At 42.9% G+C, this 13,643-nt stretch overlaps 1 protein-coding gene across 1 annotated transcript in view; it reads right to left on the bottom strand.

Annotated features, from left to right (window-relative positions):
- LOC116838646 (B-cell receptor-associated protein 29-like) overlaps positions 1–13,643 on the bottom strand; it is a 65,739-nt gene that overhangs the window by 39,194 nt on the left and 12,902 nt on the right. The window contains exons 3-4 of the mRNA XM_075064922.1: positions 4,216–4,316; positions 1,361–1,511 (exon numbers count right to left, since the gene is read on the bottom strand). Of these exons, the coding sequence (XP_074921023.1) occupies positions 1,361–1,511; positions 4,216–4,316 (252 nt within the window). The remainder of the gene's footprint in view (positions 1–1,360; positions 1,512–4,215; positions 4,317–13,643) is intronic.

Genomic DNA, 13,643 nt, shown 5'->3' with positions numbered 1-13,643 from the left:
ATAATCTGGGGCTCCTCCACAGAGCAGTGAGCACAGACACTCTGCTGGCAGAGTTCATGGAACCCAATATTTGTCCCCAGCGAGACCCTAGAGCATGTCTACTTCTGCAGCACCAGGTTGCAGCCTCTTTTCTGGCTCCTCCACAACCTCCTGCCGAGATTCTGGCTGCACCTTTCTCCACATCTTTTCCTTTAACAACTCTCAGTCTGTGACCCCATGATGTAACAGGACCTTTTAGTCAACCTCCTACTGGCACTGGCCAAGAGACATACATCAGTCCAGGAAGCAGCAGCTTGACAAAGGAGGTTCTCTGTAACAGTGATGCCTACTTTTGGTACCTATTTGTCTCAGGTATTTGGCCAGAGTTCCTCTTGGTGGCATATGCCAACTCCTTTGACTGCTTTATTGAGTAGTGGGCACTGACTAGCGTTCACTACTCAATGTCCCCATCTGTTGCCTTTGATTTAAACCAAGGACACGCACTCCTGTTCTTTTCATTATTTGTCCCATGGAACTAGTTGATCCTTCATCCTATGGCCCCCTCCCTTGATTGAGTGGGTGGGTCTTTAATTCTAGGTAGGCTCTGCCCATCTTTCCTTAACATAAATGGACTGACAACAATTGTTAACATAAAAATTCACTTAGAAATTTACACTGATCTGTGTTATTAGCTGCATAACCACTTAAACCCACTGAAAAGGATATAGTGGTTAGCCATCTCTCAAAAAGTGCTCAATAGCCAAGCATATGCCTCGGAGGCTGGGAATATTGCTCTTAAGGATCCATGCTCTTGCTGAGCTTCAGTGAAACAGTCCAGTTAGACTTGAGAACCTAGGTTCTTGATACCAACATGCTGGCTACTTGGATTATTTTAATGGAGCTGTAACTTATTTACTGCAAATCTGCAGTTAAAAAATTACTCATAACTGACAAATTCCAAGAAGGAAATCAACAGTTATAGAAGTCAGATGAAAAAACTAGATTATCTAGTCCCATCTCACTGCAAGTTCAAGTTTGTTCCCTAAAATACATTTTCTATTATCTTATCTAGTATAGATTTAAAGTCTCAAGATTGGGCTCCTACAACTTCCCCATGGAAACATCTGCTGCCAAATAACCTCCTGAATGAGATGTTTCTCCTAACAGTCACACCAAATTTTCCTTTTCTAGTTATATCTGTGTATATTACATTCAGCAATTCCTTTCCACCTTTAGCATTTATACTATCTTAGCCAAGCTATCCATATTTAGCTCTTTCAACCCTTTCTTATAAATCTGTCCATCCAGCTTTCTGATCTTCTTGTTACTGCCTGTATTAGAGACACTGTCCACAAATTGGAATAGCAAATTTTACACTTACAGCCAGAGAAACAGGGAGAATCCTGAGATGTAAAGGTTTCTTTGTGACCTAAACAGTTTCATCTGAATATGATCATAGGCATTGGGGTTGATATTCGCAGCCTTTTCAGTCCCGTGTGCAGTTGAGTATTTCTTCACTTCTCTAATAGCATCTGAAAAACAAAAACAAAAATTTTTTTGTCTTGTTTTTTAATGTGCATATGTGGTATAGTGTATTAGGCTACTATATAAGATTGAGAACTCTAGAAATATATGCAGTCTCCTCAGTCAACAGAACAGGCAAATCACTGCAGTGGCAGTATCAACTTCAATGGCACCTGAAATCTGCCTGACCCATCTGAAGGAATCATTCTGGAGTGATTAGGTAGTTCAGTCACCATGCTATATCACTGTCCTCCATCTAGATACAATAGTGCCAGCTATGACGTTGTCTTTTGACATATGTACCTACTGATTAGGAACTGGATCAAGGCAAAAAATCATTCTACAAACACTATCAGAGACCCATCAGATGGCAATGACTTTTGACACCTTCAACTCAGACCAGATTCCAGTTGCACAGCTAGCAGTGAGAAGACGAAAAATAGATCTCCCTCCCATTCCCTAAGGATTTCTCTTGTTAATTAGGTGTTGCATATATGGTTCAAAGTAAGATTTGATCAGACAGAAGCAATGTTTATATTTCCTTTACACTAACTATGACAAAAGTATTTACTGGAACCTCAATCAAACATAATGAAGTTTATTCACATTCACTAATGTATAAAAAAAAATCCTTTCAGATGAGTTGTGCTATTGTAAATGGTAGTCTAAATACAGTATGGGAGAAGTACATTTTGCCATCTTTCCCTACAAAAAAAACTTTTTCCTAAGTGTACAACAGCCTTGGCTGAAATCAGCAGCATCTGAAACTAAGAGCTGCTCTATACTAGACAATTAGATCAACCCAGCTCTGTCACTCAGGGCTGTGAAAAATACACACCACTGAGTGATTTAGTTAAGCTGATCTAAGTCCCCTTGTAGCCAGGACTTCTTCCATTGACCTAGCTACTCCTCTAGGGAAGGTAGATTACTGATACCGATAGGAGAACCCCTCCCATCATCAGAGGTAGTGTCTAAAGTAAATCATTGCAGCTGTGCCGATGTGGCATTTCAAGCGTACATAAGCATTAAGCCAGGTTGGGCTAAATTAATATTGGAATAGGAGACCTCCCAGGAGCACATAGACATTGTAGGGGATGATATTGGCAATTCGGCAAGTCACATTCTTCCCTCCAATCCATTATTGAACCAGTTCCCCCATCATGTTATGTGATGATTTGCTGCTGGATTTGCCATCTTTTGGAGACAAAACTTGGGGTCATCATAAAACCCACCTTTTTGAAAGACTAAGGTATTAATCCTAGTTTCCCAGACAGATTCCAAGCATCAAATTCTGGTTACCTAAAATATAACTTCCAGGTAAAGGTACCTTTCACTTCCTGTCCTAAAAGCTTTGAAGTATCAATACTGTGTTATTAATCTGCTGCTGCATTCCACCTTAGAGCAAAGCAACTGCATGTCACTACGTATAACCACCTTCTTTTTCTACATGCACATAACTTGTATGAAGTTCTGGAGTTAAACTTCATACTGAATGTATTCAAACTGAAAAGATCAAACAAATTTCCATCCTTTTATGCCATGGGAATGTTCAGGCCTTGCCTTAAGACAGCTATATTATGGTTTCACAAAGATACCCTATATTTAATTACAGCTCAAATATGCCTTCCTTTAATAAAAAAAGTTTGCGAGTGAATTTTGGTCAATCTTTCCAGTTGGAGCTCGGGGAGGAAAATAAAAATCCACTACTTTTCTATTTTGTTTTCTATTTTTTCTATTGTAGTGACTTTCTCCATAATATCTAGCTAAGGTTTCTGGAAGTCTTCTAGAACGGGCACTTTAACTTGTAGTAATGCAAGTACAGACATCTAAAATATAAATAATGTTTATTAAAAAACATTTCCCAGTCTAGTTTGCTTTTTGATATTTATGAACCAAATGTATATGAAGTTTACTTCTTGCATTTCTTTCATTCTACATAGACAGTAAATCTAGTCAATTTCACTTTGTTTAAAGTCATTTAGAAGTACATTACATTTTCCATCTCAAAGCATTTTACTAACTTATCGCCTCTCCTTCTCATGCAAAAGAATCACTTCCATCACTAAAGACAGTACATAGTGTGTTCATCAGCACACAGAAACCACGCACAGTAATTTGCGACAGAAGTCAAATGCATTTAGCCAGGCAGATGTTATTCAAGCTCAAATTTCACTAGACTCTGATGCTATTCTAAGGTTCCAGTGTTCTTTTCCCCCTCAAAACCAGCTGTGGCCAGCACCTCAGTTTTATGCCTCATCTAAGAAAAAAACACCTCCAACAGAACACTGCCTTTTCCCATCGCTCTGGGACATTATTTCAATGTCAACCCACAGAAAGAGTGCCACCTACTGAAGCATCTTCCTACCAGCACTTAAGTGTTCCTTAGAAATCTACCATCCAATTACTTACTTATCTTAATCATACTTGGCTTGTAATTTCTGGTGGGATGGCACCAAAAAGGAGTCAGGCTGAAGTTTCATTTATTCTCTTGCATTATCACAATACTGATTATTGTGTATGTGTTACTAAGTCTGCACACAAAAGTTTAAATGCCCCCCCTCCAAAAAAGTGTTTAAACTGAAATTTAAAGAATATCAAAAATGTTTCTAGTCACATTAAGTCTGTACTCTTCCTGTTTATTTATTGCCCATGGACCCCCCGTGTACCCTTTAAACAATTTTCAACACACAAGAAGAAAGATTTACTACTTACCAAGAAACAAAACAATCAGTAGAACGATTATTGTTAGGAATGCCTTATTCCAATAATTTGCTATTTTATTCCATAGTGGAATCATAAAAATCTTCTGCCATCTGTAAAATAACACTGTGTTAATCCCCCAAAAATTGAACATTAGAAGATAACCACCTTACACAAGAGTTTGTCAATACTTTTAATTCACAATAACCATCATCAAGAGCTAGTAACAACTCTGTCAACTGCAATGTAATTTGATAGTGTTAAGCTAACTACAGTTTTGCCTACAACTCAGTTTAACTTCTCTTAAACCAAAATAAAAAAGTTATAAATGTGTTTATTTTCCAGCTATACATTCTTTTGCCTATAAACTTAGCTTTACTACTTGTATGCTCTACACCTATTACAGAACAGAGAACTTGAAGGGAAAATGCATAATCCATGGTGTGCCGTTTAATTTTTAGCTACCTGCAAATAGTTGTTTCAGGTGAGTTAGGAAAAAGCAATCTGTAAATCATAAGATCTTCACCTTAAAATGAAATAAATTGACAAAAAATAGTGGCTGTAACTCACTATGCCAGAGTGATTCATTTCCAGTGGGCACATCTTTTAACAATGAAACAAAAAAGCTCCCCACCTCATTGAGCAATTCCCTGCTACACTGGGCACCACATTCTTCCTTAAAAATGAAAAAATGAAAAAAACACACAAAAACAGTGGTCTTGGATGATGAATATCATTGCTTTGTTTTATTTAATCATTCAGCATTAATGGATAGTTCTGCAAAAACTTCAGATTTGCAAAACAAGAAGTACAACAGAAGAAGAAGTCTGGAATGTTTAAATGAACTGCAAACCAGTGAGAGAGAAACTGGAAGACAGAAGACCCTATTTTCTGCTAGTGTAAACTGGCATAGCTCTGATTTCAACGGAGCGATGCCAATTTACACAACTAGATTATTTGGCCCAAATCTACTAGTGGTTTATCATCTGGGGGGGCGGGACGGCACACTCCAGCAGATCAAAGCAAGATCACTATAACGTGGTTTCACATATAATACGGTACGATTTTTTGGCTCCCGAGGACAGCGTTATATGGGGGTAGAGATGTATCATATAAATAACAAATTTCCATTATATGCAGAAGATGCTCAGAAGTTGTGCTAACTTTTAAAAAAATTGATTTAAGGCAGATTTGTGGTTTCTAAAGGAAAATCATAGGATCACAATTTGAGCAGGGGATTGGACTAGATGACCTCCTGAGGTCCCTTCCAACCGTGATATTCTAGGATTCTATGATTTATTAGGCAGAAACTTCTTCTGTGCACAGGTCGTTCCAGGCATTTGATTCCTCAAAAGCAGCTGGTCCTAACCACTGGTGGGACAGGAATTGGACGAGATGTATCACTGATCTGATCCGATTCAATATGGCAATTCCTCTGTTTTGGGTCACTTGACAGTGTGGTTCCATCTGTCCAGATATTCATATCTAGGTATTTTTAATATACTCAGACAGGAAGTTTTGCTTATCATCAGAATTTTAATATCTGTCCATTAACCCAAATAAGCACAGGCACACAGGAGCACTGCTTGAACAGACAAGTGAGGGCATGTCTTCACTAGAAATGTTAAAACACTGAGCTTTCCCAGTGCTGGGAAAAAAAAAAAAAAAAAAAAAAAAAAACACATCTCCACGAGGGAAGTAGCTATCAGCACTGGGAGCGCGGCTCCCAGCACTGGTGCACTGTCTACACTGGCACTTTACAGTGCTCAGCTCTGAGCAAAAAAGTTGCAGCGCTGTAAAGTGCCAGCGTAGACAAGGCCTGAGGGTATGGCTACACTTGCAGCCATACAGCACTGCCGCGGGAGCATTACTGCGGCAGCACTTTGAAGTGCAAGTGTGGTCGCAGCGCCAGCGCTGGGAGAGCCCAGCACTGCAGGTACTCCACCTCCTCGTGGGGATTAGCTTACAGCTCTGGGAGCCACGCTCCCAGCGCTGGGGCAGTGTTTACACTGGCGCTTTGCAGCACTGTAACTTGCTGCACTCAGGGGTGTGTTTTTTCACACCCCTGAGAGAGAAAATTGCAGAATTGTAAAGTGCCAGTGTAGCCAAGACCTTAGTAACTGAAACTTCCAAGAACAATAGGACCACTTCTTGCTTCAACTGTACCTGCTTTAACTGCTGTGACAGACTCAGCTCACAAGACCATCTAGAAGTGCTTCGCAGAGCACAACTTGAAAGCCCCTGCCTTAAGGTATTGTCACAAGTGCTAAATGTAGTCTTTGATCCAGCAAGATTACTGTGACAGTTAACAAGATAATTAAATACGTAATTTAAATCAAAAAAGGATTTTGTTCTTTCAAAATAATGTTTTAAGAGACCTGAATGCAGTAAATCAAACTCAGAGCTAGCACAAAATAAATTGGACAATAGAAGAGCCCAATAGATCCCCATCATTATTATGCCACAAATGAGCCAAAGTATATCAAGCACCATGTTTAACATTTGAATGAATACTAGGACCTAGTAATATTGTGGGTTAATGAATTACTTATCAACTGCGAAGACAATTGAAATCCTAGTTACAGCATAAATGAAACTGGGTTTAACCTTTTAATTGTAATTCACAGAGAATATCTGCGTACATCATAAAACCAGATATTCTTATTCAACCTGTAATGACACCCATAGAGCAGCTTTCTTTCTGCAGATTATCACTATAGTTCAGTTTAACTTTCAGAATATCTTTTGCAGTTATGCATAACTTTCTTCAATTTATTTGAGCTGAAATTCTCCACAGGCTGCTATGTCTCAGACCTATTAGACTCTCGGGCAGGGGTGGGAGGAAAAAAGAAGTCCAGGGTTGGGGGTACATTCAGGCCACCATTTTAATGCATATGCCATAGATTGTTAGGACATCCCTTTGGGATGAGGAAGCATCTCTCTCCCATCCCAGACATCCTTCACTGCCGGTAGACACTGCTGCAATACCAGTTTGGAGTGTGCGGTGCAACCCTCTGGCTGTAAGTCTCAAGGAGGAAGCTCTCCCTCCCCCTGCTTCTGGGCATAATAGTAGTACAAAATGAAAGAGGTAAAACAAAATAATCCTGCAAGTCACAAGACAGTCTGGGCTCACCTGACTGTTTTTTCAAAAGGCAAAAAATCTCTGCAAAGGGGGCTGGGTTCCTAATCTCCTGAGTGCCGGAGGGGCCCAGGCTGAGCCTCCTTTAAAAATAAAATAAAAAGAAAAGGTGGTCTCTCCATCCCTCCAGAGGCTACAGGCAACAAGTATTTTAGCTGCTCTCTCCTGTAACAGGCCTAAACCTGAGGAGTCGACTGTAAAATGAACTCCTTTGAAAAATAAGGAGCGAAGAGGATTGGCTCTTAGAACAACAGTTTTTTCAGGGTGTTAAAAGTCTTTTAACAGTTGTCCTTCTGGTGCACTCTCTTTGGACTACCACCTTTTATTAGGTCCATCAGAGGGGCCTCCCAATAGAGGTAAAAGTCAGAGACAAATCACCCAGCTTGTTCAAGAAAAGCCTCTTACCTCTTCCTTTGTTTAGAGAATGGGACATGCTGACAATACCTGCACTATGATAATCAGTGGCTCAGGTTGGCTTCCTTCCTCATAACTCAGGTAACTAAAACTTCTTGATTGCCGTGAGCCCTCCCCCCACAGCCAGCAACTGAAAAACAGCTCGTACTTGCTGCACATGATCGTCTCAGTTGTTGCTATATGTATTGTCCAAATATGCAATGGCATACTGCTGATGAGGTCTGAGAACCTTGTCCGTTAAATGTTGCAGCTGCTCCATGCAAGCCAAAAAGCACTGTCAGAAAGCGGAAGACTGAAGGGTATCAAGAAGGCAGTTTTTTCTTGTGATTCAGCAGCGAGGAGGATCTGCCTTTTGTAAAAGCTACTGTAGTGAGGTATTTGGGAGCTCCAAAATGTTGCAACAGCTCATTCACTTGTGGCACAGGATATATTGTCTTGATACAGTGGTGTATTAGTCAATTCCATCTGGGTGCAGTGGAGAATACATTGCACAAGGCCTTATCGAGATGTAAAACCTAGGTGCTTTGTTTAGGAGACTCGCACCCATTTGTACTTGTGCAGGTTCTTGGTGAATGGGTGCTTAAAACCTTACTTTGGGTTCTGGTAGGTGAGAAGCATTAAACATCCCTTCTCTGGTTTTCCAAGGCTTCTGCAGGTTCACATGGGAAATACTTTTTTTCCCTCCTGCCAGGCAGGCAGACCTTGTAGTCCACAAGGCCAACTGAAAAAAACACTTCAAAAGGCACTTGCCATCTGGCTAGCACTATGGATTCCATGCTAGGGAATAGCAAAAGTACTCATTACTCAGATTGGAAGGTCAGCAGGCATGCAACCTGGTTATGTTTGTTCTTGCAAGCTCCCCTCTCCCTCTCCCTCCCCCTGCCAGGTTTTCATAAGCAAAAACTCCCAGACTCAAGGCACTCCCTAACATGGAGAACATACTGGGCCATATGGATATCATCTGGCCATGGCGATCCCAGTCCTCATATAGAAGGTTTAATATTCCTTGAGGCTGTCACCGTATAAACAGATCAAAAGGAGAGAATGCAGTGGAACCTTGCGGTACCTCCCTTCTGACAAACAAGAAGGGAGGAAGTAATTGGTCCTAATGCTTGGGATTAGAGGATAGAAATTGTTTTTAGCATCACTTTAAGGGTTTTGTTGAATCTCTCAACTAATCCATCTGTTTGTGGATGGTAGACATAAGTCTTTGGAGACTTGATCTTCAACAGAGAGAATAACTCCTGCATTAACTGAGATGTAAAGTTGGTCCCTTGATTGGTCAGGTTTTTTGGGTTTTTTTGTTTGTTTTTTTTTTGGTGGGTGGATGGTGGGGGGGGGTGGGGGGGAGAGAAAGAGATCCTTGCTCAAAGTTCCATGGCAACTGCTGTTGCCTCTGTGTAGTGTAGTAGGGGGATGGCCAGGACCACAAGCAAGTGTTCATATCCCACCACACTTTTCTCTAGGAGGTCTACAATATTAGTCTTGATTTGCCTTAAGGGAGTTTTGATCAAGAGGAATGAGATCAAAGGGGCCTTTGGGATGCTCTTTGGGGTAGTTAACTGGTACTATGGACAAGAGGCTCAGTATTCTCTAAGCTGATGGTGGTCACTGGGCCAGCAGGAATGAGTCAATACAGAGACTGGGAGAAAACCCTGTCCAAAGTGCCCTTCAAATAGGATGTAATGAGCTAGCTGTAGGAGTGCCCGGCTGTATAACGGAGATATCAATAACTGAGTCTTTACCTCCTCAATCTATCACATTCAACTTGCCAGAGGCATACTTCACAGATTATGAAATGGGACCACTGCCTCGAACATCAAAATTTGATTGTTCACTGCAGGAATCTGATCGTAAGCCCTACTCAGTGTAGGATTCCCCTCCCCACCCCTGTTTACAGACTAAATCTGCATCATGAGTCTGGACTTCCAATTCTGGCAACAGTCATTCACTGGCTACTGCCTGTCTGCATCCTGGATGGGTGTGCAATGGGCTTTAAACTCCCTTCACAGAGATCCTCTGGTTCTCTTAACTCAGCTAGTCCTAACAGTCCAGAACCAACCCCATGTGTAGAGACTGGGTCAGTGGTTGCAGTCTCTGGTTTTTCTAGCTTGTAGATAATTTCCCGAAAGTACCGCCAATCCCAGCCAGTGGTGACAGGGCAGACCAGCTTTGAGGATATAGCCACCGGGAGGATATCCATATGCCAACCCATAGTCTTCTGGAGTAGGCAGTCACATCACCATTTATGCACTGGAGGAAAATGGTTGGGGTAAAACAAACCCCAGGAGAGACTAAGGGAATCTGTACCAAGGTCTGGCCACATCCTGAGTCCAACAGACCTTGCACTTTTGTCCTCCTGATCCATTATTTTTTGAGAGTCCTTACTTCTATGCTATTCTCTGCTGTCCATACCTCAGCATATTCTTACTCTATAAGGGAGCATTCTTTTGGGTTCCTAGCTGCCCACACAAGAAACAAGTTGGCGTGCTGTGGTATGGGCTCATTCTCTTGACCAAGGTCAACCCTGCCTTCCCCAGTGAGACTCACGAGGGGGTAGGACTGACCTAGGCAAGCACGCTTTAAAAGCCAGAAGCAGTGACCAGGGGAGCGAAGCGGACAGGGGGCTGCAGACAGGGAGCTGCAGACAGAGGAGTTTGACAGAGGGAGGCCTACGATGGTTAAGACGACCTGCAACACCTGTGCCAGCACTGCTTCTGTCTCCTCCACCTGCGCCTGTAGCCAGACAGAGCACCTGAGCATGGATGCTTCTACTCAGATCCTGGTGTGGTTTGCAGGGACTATGACTTGTAATTCCCACTTACTGATACCCAGGCTAGGGGGACCATTCAATGTGAAAGGTGCCTGCTGGTGGAATCTCTTAGGCAGCAGGTGGGAGAGCTACAAGAGGAGGTGGCTAGGTTGAGAAGCATCCGAATCCATGAGAAATTCCTCTACGGTGTCCATGTGGAGACAACTGAGGTAGTTGTCCCAGTACACAGGACTGCTGACACACTACTGGTGGAGGAGGAAATGGCTCAGGGTGGACACTGACAACTGGTTACTTCTGGCAGCAGGCAGTGCTCCACTCCTGCTCCAAACCCTCCTGCCATGGTAATAGGAAACCATTATGCTCTTCTTGATACAGGAGAGAAGGAATGACCCCCTAGAGCAGAGGGAGAAGCGTCATACCCCTAAGGCTGAGAGGTCTGCTGCCACCACTGTGAACAGGAAACAATTCTTGAGAGGTATGCTGCCTGCCGGGGGCCCATATCCGAGACCTTACGGAGGCACTGTCGAGGATTATCCAGCCCTCTGACTTCTACCCCATACTACTCATCCATGTGGGCAAAAATGATACTACGAGGTGTGACACTGAGTGGATTAAGAGTGACTACAGGGCTCTGGGAGTACGGGTGAAGGAGTCTGGAGCACAGGGAGTATTCTCTTCCATCCTTCCTGTCAAAGGTAGAGGCCCACGCAGAGACAGGTGCATCATGGAGGTGAATGCCTGCCTGCGAAGATGGTGTTGTCAGGAGGGCTTTGGCTTCTTCAACCACGGGATGCTATTACAGGAAGGACTGCTAGGCAGAGATGGCGTTCACCTTTCGAGGAGGGGAAAGACCCTATTTGGACACAAACTGGCTAACCTAGTGAGGAGGGCTTTAAACTAGGTTCAACAGGGACAGGTGAGCAAAGCCCACAGATAAGTGGAGAACATGGAGACCTGGGAGATGGGTCGGAAATAGGAGGGAGCGTGGGCTATAATGGTGAAGAGAAAGGAGGGTCAGCGCAAAACCGGGAGGCAAGATCAAACCAGTATCTTAGATGCCTATATACAAATGCAAGAAGTATGGGTAATAAGTAGCAAGAACTGAAAGTGCTAATAAATAAATACAACTATGACATTGTTGGCATCACTGAAACTTGGTGGAATAATACATATGATTGGAATGTTGGTATGGATGGGTACAGCTTGCTCAGGAAGGACAGACAGGGGAAAAGGGAGGAGGTGTTGCCTTATCATTAAAAATGTGAGCACTTGGACTGAGGTGGAGATTGACATAGGAGACGGAAGTGTTGAGAGTCTCTGGGATAGGCTAAAAGGGGTAAAAAAACAAGGGTGCTGTCATGCTAGGAGTCTACTACAGGCCACCTAACCAGGTGGAAGAGGCTTTTTTTTCAATCTACTAACAAAATCATCCAAAGCCCAAGATTTGGTGGTGGTGATGGACTTCAACTATCCAGATATATTTATGGAAAAACAATACAGCAAGGCACAGACTATCCAATAAGTTCTTGGACTGCATTGCAGACAACTTTTTATTTCAGAGGGTTGAAAAAGTTACTAAGGGGGAAGGTGTTCTAGATTTGATTTTAACAAAGAGGGAGGAACTCGCTGAGAATTTGAAAGTGGAAGGCAGCTTAGGTGAAAGTGATCATGAAATCAGAGTTCACAATACTAAGGAAGGGTAGAAGGGAGTACAGCAAAATAGAGACAATGGATTTCAGGAAGGCTGATTTTGGTAAGCTCAGAGAGCTGACAGGTAAGGTCCCATGGGAATCAAGACTGAGGAGAAAAAACTGAGGACAGTTGGCAGTTTTTCAAAAGGGACTCATAGACTCAGACTCATAGACTCGTAGGTCAGAAGGGACCAATATGATCATCTAGTCAGACCTCCTGCACAAAGCAGGCCACAGAACCCTACCCATCCACTTTTATAACAACCCCTAACCCATGACTGAGTTACTGAAGTCCTCAAAATTGTGGTTTGAAGACCTCAAGCTGCAGAGAATCCACCAGCAAGCGACCCATGCCCCACGCTGGCTGGCAGAGGAGAAGCGGAAAACACCCAGGGGCCCCTGCCAATCCTCGCCCTGGCATGAAGAAAATCCTCACCGATCCCAAAATGGTGAGCCCTAACACGCGATCAATGTGGGGCAAGACTCACGAGCCAGCAGCCCCCTCCAGGAAAGAATTCTCTGCAGTAAGCCTCAGATCCATCCATCCAACATTCCCTCACCAACAATTGAGTCGCAGATATCAGCTATCTGCTGAGGAACTCCAAGAATCAAGTAAGAGCTTTGCAAAATCTAAACTATAATCCATCATGAATCAACTCCACACCCTAGACTGTATCAGCTTAGGCTTAAAGCCAGATAGAGTCGCCCCCACTACTACTCATTGTAGGACCCACCACTACTTCCTCGGAAGGAATGCGCGTTCCAGAACCTTCAGCTCAGCCCCATTGAGTACCTAATGGTAGCTAAACCGTTGGCGTTCTATATCAAGTCAAACTTCTCTAATATCCATGGTTTGTAATAAACGCCCATATTATGCTGACACCATGTTGTGTCCTGTGGCCTCCCTAAGTACTAAAGCTAAATATTCCTCCCCCCCCTAACGTTTAACCCCTGAATATTAATAGAGCAGAGCATATCCCCCCGCAGCCTGCTTTTGGCTAGGCTAAACAAGCCAAGCCTTTGAGTCTCCTATCAAAGGCAGATCCATTCCTCGGATCACCAGTAGGCCGTCTCTGAACGCTTCCGGAATTCACCTTCTTACAACATGGACACCAGAACTGCACACATATATCCAGGGGGGTCTCACCAGCGCCTAAACAGTAAACAACACCTCCTTATCCTTGCTGGCACACCTCGCCTAATGCACTAAACAACCGCATTTGCTTTTTAAATGGCCATATCCGAGTTGGCTCATAGACAGCCTGCTCAACCATACCCCCCAAGGTCCTCTCTCTCTGTTGCTTCAACTGATGGGTCCCAATGATATCTAAATTCATTATTAATCCCAAGCATGACTTGCACTTTCACTATATATTTCATCTAATCTTATTACCAGTTTACAAGGTGGTCCAGATCTCCTGTA

The sequence above is a fragment of the Chelonoidis abingdonii genome, chromosome 1, assembly GCF_003597395.2.
Source record: "Chelonoidis abingdonii isolate Lonesome George chromosome 1, CheloAbing_2.0, whole genome shotgun sequence".
NCBI lineage: Eukaryota > Metazoa > Chordata > Testudines > Testudinidae > Chelonoidis > Chelonoidis abingdonii.
Note: the sequence above shows the minus strand (reverse complement) of the source record. Positions and strands in the feature narration are given on the sequence as shown.